This window comes from Caloenas nicobarica, chromosome 1 (assembly GCF_036013445.1).
Source record: "Caloenas nicobarica isolate bCalNic1 chromosome 1, bCalNic1.hap1, whole genome shotgun sequence".
Lineage (NCBI taxonomy): Eukaryota > Metazoa > Chordata > Aves > Columbiformes > Columbidae > Caloenas > Caloenas nicobarica.
Window position 1 is genome coordinate 68,869,810 of NC_088245.1, and position 17,478 is coordinate 68,887,287.

At 41.8% G+C, this 17,478-nt stretch overlaps 1 protein-coding gene across 1 annotated transcript in view; it reads right to left on the reverse strand.

The window, feature by feature from the left end:
• The window catches only part of IPO8 (importin 8), a 51,109-nt gene extending 37,197 nt beyond the window's left edge, over positions 1-13,912 (reverse strand). The window contains exons 1-4 of the mRNA XM_065634838.1: positions 13,746-13,912; positions 4,919-5,000; positions 2,698-2,854; positions 324-482 (exon numbers count right to left, since the gene is read on the reverse strand). Of these exons, the coding sequence (XP_065490910.1) occupies positions 324-482; positions 2,698-2,854; positions 4,919-5,000; positions 13,746-13,829 (482 nt within the window). The 5' untranslated portion in view covers positions 13,830-13,912. The remainder of the gene's footprint in view (positions 1-323; positions 483-2,697; positions 2,855-4,918; positions 5,001-13,745) is intronic.
• Positions 13,913-17,478: the final 3,566 nt, after the last annotated feature.

The window sequence follows — 17,478 nt, forward strand, 5'->3', positions numbered from 1 at the left end:
TGGGAAATCTTCACACAAAAGAAGTTATAAACATTTAAGAAAATTTTCACCAATGGGTTAAAGCAGATGTAAAGCACGAAGCCTCAAAAAAAATGTCAGTAAATGTATACAAATTATTGCTGGCCTCTCTGCTTTCACTGATGATAAAAGTATGATGAAGTGTTTTCATTTATTTGCAGGAAAGGAAGCACACGACAATTATTAATTCCCATTTTCTATCGTAATTCCTTGGAGAACTGCCAGTGCTGTCGAGAACGTCATTCTCGGTTATCAGCTGAGCCTACAAGTACTGACTCCTCACCTACTGATAGACATCAACTTACTCGTAAGTCTTCACCAGCTGATAGAGGCACAGGAGGCTCCCAAGCCAACTCCCACTGTTCTGAGACTGCAAGTAGTAGCCGATCTTGTCCACCACGGCTGTCCAATGGCCGGGAAAGTCATGTTTGATGATAGCACGGAGGCACATTGTCAGCTGGGCTCTATGGCAGGAGGGAAAGAGAAACACATTGTAAGTAAAGAAGAGCACAGCAGAGTGTTTAATATTAAAGGACAGATCCCAAATCTTGGTTTATTTGCCACAACAGACGTATCACATCATAAGTATCGTAAATATTTTGACAACACTGAAAGAGTTCTGTGAAGTGGAAGAGGAAAAGCAAGAAAAAAAAATCCCAGGGGATTTAACCTTAAGGAAGAAACTAATATCAGACCATTTGAGCTACTTTTCTCCCTTCTTCCTCTCTCTCCACACCCGTCCAGGCAATATTTGAAAACAATTAATTGCTCACGAAACCAGCCAGCTTTGTACTTTTAAAATGAATGTTTATACTTCTAACACTACGAGGCTGAAAGCAACCACAAAACCACAAATTTGTACATTTGTATTGAACAATATTGGCCTGTGTTATGATCCAAGCCAGAGGTTCCTCATGAAATTACAGTTTTCCTGGAATCTTCTCAAACAGCACTTCTCAACCTCTGAGGCACATGGCAAAGCCAATTGGGTAAAAACATCTTAATTTTCCCCTCCCTTCCACACACTTTTAGATGTCACTCACAATGGTGAGGTAAGACATGATTGTTAATTGACTAAAGTGAGGTGTGACAAAAAAACCTGGGTGGCACCAAACTAGAAGCTGTAAATAAATACTCTTTGCTCCACTAGGGAAGAATAATTTTTTTTGCAGTCTGCATAAAATATCGGTTCTTCTGTCTTCAGCTTTCCTTGGGTATCCTCTTGCAGTGCATTACAGAAGGAGCCGCTATTACAAAGCAGTTCAATAAGGGACCCTCCACCTACTGATCCTTTTAGCTTTGTACAAACTTACCTTCCACCTCAAGCCTTCGGAGTTTGTGCTTGTTGCTCATTTGGTTCTTCCTCCCCTCTTATTCTCACAAGCAAACAGTGAAACGTATCAGTATTACAGCATCAGACTAGTTCCAGTAAAGTTTCTTTGACTTCTTTAACCTCCAACAAATCTACAAGTTTAGCCAGCATTTAAAACCCCTGTACTTTATTCCAGGTGATTGTCCCAAGGATTTAACGATCCTTTTACATGTAGATTGTCACAGTAACGTCAGGACATTTTGAATACCAGACTATGAAACAATGCCTGAACAAATTTGCAAAAAACTCCTCGAACTTTCATTACTTTGTGTTCTTCTGTATAAACGTAGCCTTGGTATTTTTGACATGATGAAAACTGCATGCCTTTATTGCATTATCACAGAAAAAACACAAGCTGCCTCACCTTGTAGCACAACCGTGGCAAGGAGAACCTGTCTCTTTCAGTGGAGACACTAATCATCTGCATCAGAGCATGTTAGAAAAGCTGAACTGGAGATGATGTCTCAGAACAGGCCCATTTATACCGTAAACATTCCTGGCAGGTGTTTGTCTGATCATTCATAAAGACCTCCAGTGACAGCGATGCTATAAGTCTAACACATTCTCGTGTTTTATCATTTTTTAAAGCGTTTTCTCTAATCTCAATTTCAATATGTAGCAAATCACCCCTCTTCTGGATATGACTACTGACAAAAAAGGACATCTTTCGATACCTTGCTGGTAGAAAGCAGGAGGAGAGAAGAGGAAGATTTTCTTCTTGAACATCTACACACCACAGCCTAATCCCATCCTATCAGCCTCACTTTAATGAGTGGTGAACGATCCTACATTGTAGTATGTCTGTGAATCTAAACTATTATTCCAGCAAAAAGTAGACAGCATTTCTTCATTCTTTTAATATCTTAAACCCAAGAATGCTAATACACATTTAAATACTAGGATTACACATAAAAAATTGCAAAGGTAATTGAGAAAAAGGCTACTAGAAGAAAAAGAAAACATATCTTGGGCAGTATTTCTCCAAATGGTTAATTTTGTATTGCAGATAGCCCTCTAAAATATCTGGTCTGAATTGGCCAAATAGACAGGCTGTCACTACAGCAAGCGTTATAAGACACTTTAAACAACACCATAAGAGGATAAATTGCATCACAGGGCTCTTAGCTGGGTGACTACATTTCTGAAAAACAGGTGCACATAAATACATTAAAATTTATTGTTATTATATTTTCAGAACAAGTATTTGCTTCGTCTCCCAATTAATTGAGATTCTCAAATTAGCTACATCCAGACTGGTAGATCTGAAAACTTGAGCTACAGAAGCATCTCTACACAACGTAAGGTACCTCACTAAGTCAGGAGAACGAATTATTCCTTCTACAATATTATCACGAATCTGCTGACGATCATTTTCATGAATGTTGAATGGAAATACAGCTTCTCCAGGAGGTGGTTCACGGTCCGGCCAGTACTGCGTCACCATGTTCTTCAGGTAAATGGCAGCTAAGTATAAACATCGGGGAAATAATAATTTAACACATCCACACATTACTCTGTGCTCAACATGTAGTATAGCTGGAAGCAGAACAAAAAGCAGGTTCTTAACAATTATAGGCACTAAGCACAGCTGAGTCAGAAAACCATTTTTTTTTAACAATTCCACAGAAGATCAGGCTCAAGTCCCTGGTCCTAAACAGAACAGGATGGTATTTCAGCTAGCTTCTATCAGGATATATTCTTTATTACAGCAGTCTTCCACAGGGACATAATATTCCACCATTCTAAACAAGCAAACAAAAATCTACTTATCTGCATTTTCACTCATCCCTAAAAGAACTACTCAAGCTCAGCAAGCGAAGTTTTGGAAAGCTCATGTAAACAAACCATTGTGTGGGCAGATGGGACACTCTGCTTGGGGAAATGCCCAGTATGAAATTGGCAATTGGCCCACCTTCTATTCAGACAGAAATGTTTGTTGTGAATTCCCTGAGCTCTATCTCACTATTAGGATTTCCCATAATCCCCTAGAATTGTTCCCTTCTGTCTCACATGAAAAACCATGAAAAAGAAAGTTAATCTTCAACTGAAAATAAAGCAGCATCTATGCCTCAGTACTAAAATGCCTCTAGGCATTCTTTTGGAAACATAGGAAATATGGTGTAAGACATTAAAGCCATGTTCTTAATAAACTCTTGTCCCTGTACCATTTCGGTTGATTACTAGCTGGGCTTTTAAAGTATAAATAAGATATCCCTGGGTACAATCATTTTTCTTGGTGATGACAAATTACAAAGCATGAAAACATGTAGTTTGTAAAATATTTTACAGAAGTAAGAAGAAAAACAGCTCTTTGTCTATGATGTGCCAGAATATTCAGACAAGAAACAGGTCCAGAAAGACCAGCCCAAGAATTTATTTTACTTTGTCCATAGATCTTGTTGTTATACAAATTCTTGGCTTTTAAAAAAAATCCCAGGGAAACCTGTTGACTTACAAATGTAATTTAAATGTGTTTTTCTATTTTATAGCCCTACACTGTAAAAAAAAAAAAAAAAATTATGCTCTATATACTTGGTTTTTTCCTGAATGATACTGAAATGAGAGATTAATTTATAAAAATAACCTTATGGAGTCTAGATTAAGCATAAAACTTTACTACAGAATGGTTTAACAATGCTATTCAAAGTTGGATTATCTTTGAAAAAATAAATGCCAGCATGACAAACAGCATATGTCAGCATGCCCCAGTGCACTCAGGGGATTAATAGGATCTGTACAAAAGAAACAACAGTGCTTCTATGGGAAATGCTGTTCCATAGGATAAAAACAGAGTTGTGAATGAAACAGTATTTATTAATTTCTTGCAAAAGCTTAATATTTTCTGTATCCGTCAAAAATAGTGTAGTTAAAATAGATCATGAGAATTTTGAATCTGTTCTTACACAAGTGTATACCCTAAAGTTAACTGCATCACCATACCTGAACTCACACACAATTCGACAATGTTTCTAGACATGCTTAGAGTATAAATTTATTTATTACAAATGTATAACTTAACGGTCATGTGACATTTCTTCATATCTGCTTTTGTGAGCAGACACCACAGATACTGACCAAGCATATGTGCCTACCCTTGACCTAGGGAACTATGGTTTCTTTCATTTTTCCTGGAAAAGTGATTCAAATAAATAAACAGGTATTCAAATGAGATCCACTGTTTTCAAACTCCTGCTTGTCTTGGCATCACTATTTCTTCACCACCAGGTGGAAAAATACCTAAGGCTCCCTGGGTACCAAGTCTTGAGCAGAAATTCTTCTCTCTGAATATCAGTATCACCGCAATCCAGTAGGGATCACTACAAACACAGGGAAGCCAAAGCAGCTCTCTACTCTATACCCATGGTTTTACCTGATCCTCACGTAGGAAAGACATGGCAAAGATGGATCCTTCTCATTTCCACAGTCAGAACAAACATGAACTCACATTGCAACAGCTCAATACCCTCTTGAAGGAACTAACAGTCTGATTTTCTACTGAAAGAAAACTAAACAAGGAATTTATCTCACCTGCTTGACGCACTGGGAATTCAACTTGATCTGATACTATGATTTGCAGTAGACTTGGAGCAAAATTGATGATCTTATAGGACTGAAATACATAAAACAAAGTTAGCAAATCACTATGTTTAAAGTAGACTGTATAACCAAAAGCTGAATAAGAATTACAAACTAAGGATTTTGCAGTGTTCTTTGACTGTCCTCATGAAATATGAAAGGTTTTAGCACTTGGATTTACCCAGATGTGCAGCAATCCAAATAATTACTTGTAAAAGCTGAGCATATAACAGCACATGGGTGGAATCAGTAATGTGACAAGGCCTTCTATTAGAGATTAGTGATAATGAATATTTAAATAATTCTGAGAATGCATAATGAGAAGCACTACAGATCTGTCTTTGAATTATTTAACTTGGCTTCATAAGTCAAATGGATATTGACATGCTTCATCAATACATACTATTTACTTGCAAAATAGGTCGTGGTATAACAGCAATACTGAATTTTTAAGAGATTAAGAAAACCATTTAAAATCATTTTCAAGTGTAAACAGTATCTGCATCAGCTATGTATTATACAGCTATCTTTTAATGAACTAGATGTATAGTGCATCTTAACAGAAAAATCAAAACTGGGGAAACACAGCAAAACAACTATTTTTAATTAAAATCAAGCATGGAGAGATAACATTTCAAAACCCACAGCCTTCCTGAGAACTTTTCAAACGCTACATCAGCTATGCAGCTGAAGAATTTCAAAGAGAAAACAATGCTCACTGAACTTCTGAGGAAAGCACGCCAGATTTAACAGATGTGAAAATCTGATAGCATTATGCTGCTGTCATTCAACAGGGGTCCTCCAACGTGAAGAATCGTTGACTCAGCATGGTGCAGTTACTGCTAAGCCTTGGCAACATCAGTAGTTACTAGTAGGTCAGATCTTTCATCACTTAGATCCGTGTGCTGGATGTTCAAAGAGAGATGTTTCCTGGGGCTAGATGGCAGTAGCTTTCTTTATTTCACCTTTTATAGTATTTCTTCCCAGCTAGATTATGCCTGGCAGTTCTGTGGTTGTTTCCAGAGCTGTGCTTTAAGTACAAGTCTACTACATCCTCCCATAAACTCTGCCTCGTTCGAAACCTGTGAAATAAGAGGTATGTTCTGCTCTTCAAGCACCCAGGTCCTGGATCTAACACTTCCATAATGAAGTAAACTTAACATTGCGTTCATGAAGCCTAAGTGTAACAGCTGCATCACAACACTGTCATTCAATAATTTGACCGAATCGTTTAACCTTCTGGCCCTCATTTTACTCATTATAATGATAGTGTAATTCTAACCTTCTCTGTGCTCAGAGACTCATTTGATCTTTATTGAGTAATCTCAGATTTCAGATAAAAGCAGTAATGGCAAATGAAAAGCACAGCCTCCTGCAATTCCCTTCCCCGTAAACTTTAATTATCCATAAGCAACGCTCCAAATAAAGTAAAAGCTGTAACAGTACAGGAACTCCACTTATCTACAGACAGGCTGAAATACCAGCTTTCAACGTCAACTGGCTGAAGCGTACTGGATTCCAAAAGTCATCTTTAATCCAGTGTACTGGAGTCCAAAGCTTGTCTTTCAGTCGCTATCGGACAGAATCGGTATGACGTTGGTGGTTTCTGACCCATGGGGCTGCAAGAGCCTCCAGCACTCAACACCCAACTCCCAGGGAGACAAGAAAAGCACAAGGAATCCCAGCAGCATGGAAAAGCAAAAATGTGCATAAACTCTCACCATCTTTTTTCTTCTAAATAGTGCCAATGTGCTGTCCTCAGACCCAGTCTATGAACAGCTTTTAGCGCTATAAACACATTGATGAAGAATGCAACCTTTTGGGTGGTTCTTTTGTTGTTGCTTCCTGCAGTAAGCCTAACAGTATCACATTTAGGGTAGACACAGTATAAATTCCTTCCCTTTTTCTGTGCAAACAGCTTTTCCCGCATCTACATTAAAGTCACCGCTACTCCAGAAAGCTTTATTGGTACCACTTGTGCTGGCGCACAACCGCTACCCCTGAAGTTTTGCCAGGATCTGTACATATACAGTCACTTGGCCTGCAGAGCGAATCCTCTCAGCAAGTGCCTGGGGTGACGCAAGTTACGCGGAAGATAAGCAGACTGTCTCGGGGGGGCCCCGTCCCCACCAACATGCCGCTATGAGGGCTTTTTTTACACTTCACACACTGACAACCCTAAAGAGATCACAGGGACGTGGCATCGAGCTCCCACTAAATCCTTCTGCTCCATGCTATTACATTACCTTTCTATCACGACTTTGAGCAATGCCCTAGTTTCCTCATTCCATCTCATAATTCACATTTTCACATAGCTCCCTTTCCCACCCATCATCAGAAACGTGAATGCTGCAGAGATCAACAGAGACTGTGTGCCCATTTTATAAACAAGACACCCAATTCTGTTGTATTTGTGAAGCTCAAATACCACCCTGCTCACTTGTGCAGCAACAAACCCGGTCAGAAAACTACACGCTGCTTGCAATTTTTGGAACAGAGGACTTTTTTAAAAGCTGCATGCAGCAACATTTTTCCTATACCAGCACATTCTCGCTGGTTTAGTTGTCATGCTAATTGTGATCTTGGAATGTATCCCTCCTTGCTTGGGAAACTGTACAACAGGCTCCTGGACACCAGCAAGTAAAGCTGTACGTATCATGCGAGCAGGTGCAGAGCAATTGTCAGGTGTGCACTGTGTAAATGGAAAGAGACAAGGAAGAGATGTCAGAGCTGGATGAATTCAGCAAGACAGTTATTTCTATTGTTAGAGCTGCACCTGAACTTTTAGAACAGGAGAGCAGGAATCTCGTCAGTCCCACGGAAGGAATGGAAAGCTGCTGGTTTTGAAGAGCCGTGCCCAGGAGCCGCAGGGAGGCACCAGATGGCTGAAAAAGACCTGCAGCGCAACTCCCGTAACACAGCAGGCTGCTTCCTGCACTTTGTGAATAATCACACTCCCTTGAACTTTCATTGTTGTGATTTGGTAAAACTTTCTATAAAGGTGTTGCTCGACAGGGGCATATGTTTACTTTAAAGGAGAAAGTACAAGTGTTTGAAAGCTGAACTTTCCTTGAGTACTTATAAGGAACAATGATTATTTCAAAACTGTGTAAAACATGTACTGACTACCCTTGCATGAATCACAGATCAGAGCACTTACGCTAAAAAAAAAAAAAAAATCAATTTAATTTCCATTGGGATTGATAGGATGGGGTACAGCAACATCCAAGGCTAGCAGCTGAACTAGAAGAGGCATACAGCACTAGTAAGATTCAACTGAGTAATTTACAGCAATGACCAAGGGGATGCGTATGTCCCCACACATCTTGTTCCATGTGCGTCCCCTGTCTCAGGATCTGTGCAATGCAGCTGTACAGCTTTCTGCATTCTGTCCTTTCACCTTTGGCCTAACATGCATTTGTCCTCATCTCAGCTCCATTCTTCAAAACACCAGAGAACACATCATTTTTTTGCCTATTTCCTCTTCCATTTGGTTAGGCATTAGAACTGATGACACCAAGAAAGCAAGACGAACACTGTTACATGTAAAGGACTAGAATAGTAGGAGAGGTGAGCAGGAAACACACATAAAAGCTTCCCCAAATTAATCCTACTGAAGAAAATAATTTTCACATCTAACATTCAGATTTGGCTCCCTGGTTATCATCCACAACATACTGCTAAACTTTATTTCAGATAAGTATAATACTTGTGTCTTGCTTGCTGTCACATTTAAAGCCCACAGCAAGCAGCTGCTCCATAATCACATTTGTCAGTAACCTTCCCACTCCAGTGAGAGCAACCACAGCGGCTGAGTGCAGAATAGCATGGGAAGGTGTTTCTCCCTCTGCAGAACAACAGGACAACGGATATGGAAAACTGGAGGCTTCCCTCAGGTTCTGCAGGTGAAGACAAGACCATCCTTCTCCACCAGCAATAAACAACATCTCTTTCTCCGTACCTCTGAATTTAAGTATGGTACATAAAAATTGCTGAAAAATCAAGGCACTGCATCTTTGTTTGCAAAGATAAACACGCAGAAAGAAGAATGTACCTTGAATATGTATGCAATTAATTGTTTACAAAGATTATTTTAAGGCTTTCATGCATTTGATTTGAATGTTCAACTACCTGGTTTACTAAGTTTTATTTTCTGTTTGCTGCACACTGAATATGTGTTACTTAGAAACTCCATCAGCATTTGTCACACTGGGGAATATTTTTACAGTTGTTAATAGTATTTTCTCTCTTGGTTTTTATGCTGGCAGTCACAGATAGATTGTTAAAACAAACTAGGACTTCACAAGACACCTTCTTCTTTCCCTGCCTACATGCAAATCACCATTTAAGGAGGGGGAAATGCACAGTGGTTTTGCACACAGTGAAAATAAACATGTATAAGAACCTACCTGAGCTTCTTTCTGCTGTGGGTTCTGCTGCCAAACTTGTTCAGTCTCAAACTCGGCTTTCACAGCACTTCTAACCGTGCACGTCAACCTCCTCATCACAAATACCTGAGACTCCTTCCTCTAGGTAACACGAAGTGTTCGTTGTCACGCTCAGAGCGGCCTTAGCATCCCTGCCTACTATGGGAGCCAACTCAATAAAGATATGGATGATACGGAAAGAAGCCCAACTTTATTCTGGACTATTCTGTATTTGGGCAATCTCCTCACACTTCTTTCTCTTCTTCCAGCACTGCTTCCCAGTTCCTGTCAAAGCCAAATTCTGTAACTCCTTTTCAATATTTAAACAAACAGCTGTATTTCTATAATTGTGTCCTAATTTTCCCCTTTGTTACAGGCCAAAGAAATGTGTTACAGCAGGTTGAGCCAATGAAGGTTAATGCATAAAAATTATATGGTAATCCTATCTGAATTGGAATCGGAGATGACTTTGTATGTTCACATGATCAGAGAGTACATTACACAAGACTCCAAGAACTGGCACATGAAAGCAGTATTTAGCCATTAAAAAACTAAACCAAACAAACAAAAAAATACACCACCAACAGAAGTCCCTGAAGTCCATGAGACACACCTAACAAGAGTAACAACCTAGAACAGATACAGAAGAGAGGCACACAGAAACTGAGTATCTTTCTTGGTATGATAATTGACTGTTCCAATAAATACAGTGTGATTGATAAATATGATCCTAAAGTGCACAGTGATTATGACATGACAGAGCTGAAGAAAAAAATGAAAGAAAAAGAGTGGGATGGAAAGATGTGTACACTTAGAAAATCAACAGGCTAAAAGGGAAATTACAGCTGCTACATCATAGATATTACTGATCTGGCAGGAAATTACTGCTCCAGTTTATCAAGAATCACATTTCAGACAAATCCCACACTTACATTTGTGTTCAGATCACTGAGAGAAGTGAAGTTTTTTGATGACTCAGAAGTAGCATGCATCATCCGAGGAGAAAGATCAGAAAAATCCTGCAAGGAACTGAACAATCTTCAGAACTGCACCAACAAAAATGGAGCAGAGTAATAGGGCAAAGTATAATACAAGGTCATGCACCGAAGAATAACAGGAATTTCTCCTTAAAGGTTCGGGTTGCTTAGTGAGGAACTACTATAGGATAAAAGGAACCTCAGCATATTAAGTGATAAGAAATACGTAGGCGTTAGACACGAAGAGGATAATCGCAGTTTTAGGATGTATCAAGTGAGGTATTAGTGGCATTGAGCGTGAGACTTTCTGGAGTGCTGCAAACACAAATGACCAGATTGAGAAAGAAAGATTAATTCGAAGGGACAGAAGAGCGGAGAATGCCGTACTCTCCTATTATTAGATTTCATAAATTCAGTTTTATGATAAGGAAAAAGAAATACAGCCTGTTGAGGCTAAGAAAACAGGCCTGTAGGGATCAGCCTTTGACGAAGATGTGAGAGTGGGTACCAAGAAACTAATTCCAGTTAAGAAGAAAGATTGGCACAAATGGATATAAACAGACCATAAATTTATTTAGGCTGGAAATCAACACTTCTTTCTAGCTACAGGAGGAAGAAAATTCATAAACAGCCTTCCAATAGATATAATAATGGGGAAAAAAAAAGGAATCTTGATTCCATTTCTGAATGCAGTTAGATGATAATCCAGAAGGCATACAGCAACTTCATTAATTTATCTCTATCTTTACACAGGTGCAGGAACATACAGAAGAGAAAGAGGCATTTTCAGAAACATGCTGGGACTTTTTACAGGTAGATAAGCTTTCATTCATTTTAACTCCATTTCCCACACTCTACACCATAAGCAAATTATGGAGTTGGGACTATTATGATCCTGTTCTAAAGGACTCTCTGTATTAGCACAAGCAATAAGGTGCCTACAGAGAGGTGTTATATTGCTGGACCAGTAGGATTTATACTTTCTGGGAAGCTGCTGTGATTACCTGCATTGAAACTTGAAAGCAAGTGTACACTGCAGACAGGCTAATGCAAGAGAAGCTTTACCTCAATACCCATTAGCATGTATCAGGAACAGCATCACTTTAACTAGTGCAGAGAAAAAAGGTGGACCCCCTTCTGTTTGGCCAAGTGTGGTATTACCACTTCAAGTACTTATTGCTGGAGGGTTTTCTGTTTGTTTAGTGGATTGGTTCCTTTGCTAAAACGAGATAAAAGCTAGAACAGCACCTGGATTCCAGCACTTGCAAGAAGACAGTTACATGTCAACACTGTCATTACATACATGGGAGCCTGACAAGTCACTTTGAAGTCTTGCTTCAAAAGCACTGAAAGGCTTCAAGGTGCCAAAGGCCCACCTTAAGTGACATCCCTCAGGAGCACTTTTGTTCCACTCATCCGAAGAGTCATGTCAAACTACCAACGCTGCATGAGTACATTATATCAGTCAGATACATCACGCTTCATTTAGTAACAGGAAGCCTACACAATAACAGGTATGTCCTCATTTCAAGATTCATTCATTGTAACAGTTAGAACAGAGAAAATGTGTCAGCTATTTTAAATAAAAATCTGTATCTCAGCCTGTGCTTGATAAATACACATGCAATGTTGAAACTAAAACCTGGGTCTTTCACGCAAATTGCATTATCCATCACTTGAACTTAAAACATTTTACAGATCTCAATCTTAAAACACTTTCAAAACTTTTCCTGAGTGTCACAGTAGTTATTGGTGACGTTAAAATGACAGTTTTAGGAGCAGGATCCAGGAATCCAGACATCTGCCTCTTTGTTCTGAGCCTGCCAAACACATGGCAGTTTACTATTGTACTTTTGATTCCTGTGCAACAGGCTGCTGACAAATATTTATAATTTCCCTCTCAGCCCTTAACAGTAGGGATAAAAATAGGTACCGATGAATTTTTAAAGTAACTAGGCCAAATAAAGAGTTTTGCATTTTTATCTAACTATCCACAAGAGCATTCTCAATGTCCAGCCCTTAATCCACTGATTTACTAAAGGAACTTGCCAACTGCTAAAGCCAGGATTAGCTACAGCTAATTCAGAAGTTTTAATTTGCCTAAATAGAAAATTAAGCCGGAGTAGCAATCCTGAAGCAGCAGTAATTCCTGACAGCCAATTCCCATTGATCGTTTTGTTAACACACGAAAAAAAACCAAGTCTTCCAATAGAATTGATCAAATCTTCCATCCAATTATAGAGGTCAAAGCTTTATTCATGTTGTGCAAGGGAACTCTCTCTTTTCTCAAAGGTCCAAACTGAGATCTGGTCACAGTTTTGGCTCAGCGCACACTGCCGCTACGTTAAGTGCGGGTTGCCGTCATAAATATTACCCACAAAAATCCTGATGCGGCTTTCTCGAAGTTTTGCTTGGCATGCTGCTGAACAGGACACCAGGAATCCCCAGGAGTCCCTGTCACTTCGCATCTGGAACTGGAACACAGGAGGTTCCACTTAAATTTGAGAAGAAACTTCTTCATGGTGAGGGTGACGGAACACTGGAACAGGCTGCCCAGGGAGGTTGTGGATTCTCCTTCTCTGGAGACATTCAAAACCCGCCTGGACGCCTTCCTGTGTAACCTCACCTGGGTGTTCCTGCTCTGGCGGGGGGATTGGACTGGATCATCTTTTGAGGTCCCTTCCAATCCCTGACATTCTGTGATTCTGTGATTCTGCGATCCGCCGGAGCACCGCGGGCTCGGGGCAGCGCGGCGCTCAGTGTCCGGCCTTCCAGCACCCAACACTGACCGCGACCGCCCGGGACAGCCCAAGGATCGAGCCGCCGCGCTCCCAGGGGCACAAAATTAAGGGTAAAACGGAGTTGAGGGCGGCGATCCCGCCCGGGCACCTGCGGCGCGGACACGGGGCGTCCGGCGCCGCTCTCCGCACCCGGAGGCTGCGAGCGCCGGCGGGTCCCGCAGCGCCAGAGCCCGCCCCGGGGGTCCCGGCAGCCAGAGCGGGGCGGCTCTGCCTCCCGCTGCCAGGCCCTGCAGCCGAGCGGCCGCTGACAGCCCGCGCGGAAGGCCCCGCTCCGGCTGGGGACGCCGCCGCCCCCCGGCCCTCTTTCCGCTGCAGCCCGCGCAAGGGGAGCGCAGCGGCGCGGAGACTCCTGTGTGTCCCCCCCACCGCAGCCCTCCGCTGCCGCCCCAGCGCGGAGGAGGGGGCGCCCCCCCCCGCCCAGACCCCCGCTGCCGCCCCTGCCGGCGGGGCCGGGTGCCCCCGTGCCGCGCGGCGGCCGCGGGAGCTGAGGCGCGGCGGGGCGGGGGCGGGGCAGGGCAGGCGGCCGGCGGGTCCCGGCCGGGGCCGCCCGTTCCTCCCCCCGCCACCCCCTCACCTGATTGAGCTCGTTCTCGGCGGCGATGCGCAGCTTGGGGTCGATGGTGCCCTTCAGAGCCTGGATGATCCTGTTGGGATCCATCTTCCCCTTCCCTCGCCGGCGGGCAGCGCTTCCCCGGGGGCAGGAGGAGGAAGAGGAGCCGCCGCCGCCCCCCCCGCGCCACAGTCACAGGCTCGTGTCTCCCACCCCCCCTCCCGGTCCCTCTCCAGAGCCATTCACCGGTTTGCGACAGCTGGGTATCGGGAAAAAGCGGCGCTGCTTTACGGCCGCAGCGCCTCCTTCTGGCTTCGCGCAGAGGTCGGCGAGAGGTGGCCGCCATCTTGTTGTACGGCCATAAGCAAGGACGGCCCGTGGTGGGCGGGGTGAGGGGGCGGCCATGTCGGGTCCCGCTCCCTGAGGGACGGAGCGGCTGGGGGCGCCGCTGTCACCGCGGTCACCGCGGTCTGTGTGGGGCTGGCGGCTCCTCCGCTGCCGCCTCTGGTGCACCTGCCCCCTTGCTTCACCCCTGGAGATACCGACAGGAGAGTGGGCCGATGGCGAGCCGCTGTCATGGCGGCGGAGAGGAAGGTTATTGAGGCGGTTATCCAGGCCCCTCAGGGTTGTGCTCCTGCACAGGACGGGCGGGAAGAGAGAAGTCTGCCGCAAGGAGCTTCCTAAAATGTGCAGTTGGGAGACACATCGCAATTCCTGTCGTGCTTCTGGTACTTGGCCTCGTTATTATACAGATTGGCAGACCCTGAAGGTGGTTTAGCTTAACGGCGTCTGTGTGTGGAAGTGAGTGGAAGGTGCTTTCCACTCAGGTTTGTCAGGAACATAAAAACACGACCAACTGCAAGCATTTGCCCCACTGCGATTCTCCACCTCTGTCCTGTTTCTCCTCTCAAATCCCGAAACATGCAGGTGAACGCAAGGAAGATTTAAACCCCCCTGCAGGCGTGAGGTAACGGCCAAAGGTGCAGCCCACAGACCAACAGCATGCCAGGAAAACCTCACAACTCGTACGATCTTGGTGAGCCAAATCCTTCGGTTACTTCTGCAGGTGATGTTTTGCATAACATTAACAAACCAGAGACCTGTTATTAACTGGTGGAAAGAACAGAAAGACTGTTTGCTGTGCTTTGGAAGAGCCAAACACAAGGGCAATTACAAGATCACCCCATTATATAGATGCCTTAAGAACACAATTGGACATGTCATTTGTTCATTGTAATTACGGTATAAAACATCATTTCTCATTATTGCTCCTCAATTAAGAAAACAGCAGTACTTCCCTCAGCTTATGTATTACTTGACCTATACTGAAGAATACTCTTCTTAACAATGGGGAATGCACAGAAGTGCCATTTATGGCAGGGATACCCTTCTGTAGCCAAGAGGACTATATGGTAAGGCTTGCCACAACACCTTGACTGCCACTAAATAACCTAAGTTCCTAAACTGTTTACAAGGAAAATGTTGAAGCAGATAATACTATGATGATTTCATACACGAAAATTGTCCCTTAATAAGTTTGCTTATAATTAAAAAAGAATCTAGCTGTAAAAATCAATTAGACCTACCTAGCATTTATAGATTGTGTGCGTTCTTGTGGTTTTAATCACTTTTTGAAGAGGTGCGGAACACCTGATCATTATCACTCAAGAGCTGTCTTTGTGTTCTCCAGTAATGCAGCTCTACAGCGTCTAGCAAGACGTTGTAAGTACTTTCATTCACCTTTTCATCTCTTCTTAGAAGCACACAAGAGTATGTCCAGGAAACACAATATATATAAAAGAAAAAACAATGTAAGTGTAAAAACTTTATCTTGTTCATGATGGTAATTCTTTGCCATTTTGGCCAAGATAATAGACTAGTTCAGTGAAAACTGCTCATTTTAAAGATCTTGGATCATATTTCATACTAAAACCAAATTAAAGAATTTACTTCCTTTAGCATGTTTTGGACAGTTTAAAAGCTGATCTGGTTTATTCCATTTCTCTGTATTCATCTGTGGTAGGAAAAGTTAAAAATTATTGAATTTATTTGTTGAAGGACTTCAGTCTTGTGGAGCTAGTGATGTAAAACATATCAATAATGAACAAAACATGCTTAAAGGCTGTTTTAACATTTTCCTTAAATATTTTTCAGCATTTTATTGCACTTACAACTTGCATTTAAAACTGCACTTTTAACACAACAACATTCACTACAAAAAGTGGAAAAAATTTTACACTTAGGCTTTTACTTTTGAAACCCACTTTTTGTGCACACAGCCAGCAATGAGGCAATGCAAGCAAGTCTCTAAATCAGGTAACATCCAGTTCAACAACGGTTATTCCCTTTGTAGTATGTTAGGAGTGAGTTAGTTGTGGATAGTATTGTTGCAAGCATCTACCTATGTGCAGGGTTTGATGTTTGCCTGGTATTTCTTTCTGTAAAACATGAACCTCCATAGATACCAGTGGCTATGTTATTCTGAAAATAAGTTTAGGCATTAGTTGAAATATTTTTCTGTAACTTCAAAAACTTCAGGATGAAAGTAGCTATTTATAAGCAAGAACTCATATGCCTTTTTGTTAGAGCAAAGATTCTGTTAATATTTTGGGCTTCATCTACTTCAAAATAATGTATCCGGAACTGCAAAATGAAGAATCTCAGGTATTCTGAGGTTTTCTTGTCAGCTGTCTAACCCTGCTGGTGAGAGAAGACCCAATGTGAAAGGGACAAGTGATACACAAAGAAACTAAAAACAACTAAATGAAATTCAAGTTACGCCAGCATGCAAGTACAGGCAAAAAAAAGATGAGAATAAAAGGAAGGTGGGGAGATAAGGGAGACCAAAGATTTTTTTCTTAAAGCTCCAAAACTCTCCAGGTGTACTATAACAACAGTTTTATGAAACATCTAGAACAGGGAATCATATTTTGAAACTCACTTGCTGAAGCCAAGGATTTTTAAAGCCACGTTAAGTTTCACCTCCAGAAAAATTGGACCAAGTTCCTGGCAGAGTTGCTATCAAGATAACTTGATTAAGTTCAAGAACTTTGGGAGGTGGAGCAAAACAAGAAAAGCCTTACATATTGCAGGTTCCTTAGAATTAGTCCTTTGACTTTTGGTTGTTTTGAAATGCAGGTAGTGTTTTAGCCGAATGCTGTGTGTAACACACTTTCTGCTGGCATAGAACAACTGCTATGTTATCCTGCCATCCAAGCTCCTTTAGAATAGCCTCTGGTTATCAGTTGTAGTTAATAAGAGGTACCCATGGAAAAGTATGACAAAGATGACAACGATCCTTTGTGTGATGTGCTACAAGCTAAAAGTATGCACTGTTTCCAATATGGGGCGCACTTCATTGTAGTGAACTGAGGACAAAGTGATTGGATCTGTAATTAGCATAAAGCTTTCACTCCATATCAACCACAGGCCTCACTCATCAAAGACCCAAACAGTCCGAAAGCTGTGTGAACTAGTACTTTCCAGTCAAATTAGTACTTTACAATCTTTTTTTTCAAGTACAACACCACCTGGAAATGTTCAGTCAGCAGATACACTTTTATAAGCTTTTTCATGCTTAATAGAATTGTTTATAGTTGCGAGACAACATAAAATTAAGTTGATTGGAGACTTGTGAACAAGTGCATAAGTTCATTTTTATTTGGTTATGGTACAGTACATCTCCAGTTAAATAACAGACTTTTCATATCCTCCACAAGACTCTCAAACTTAATTTTCTCAAAAGACCTGAATAGAT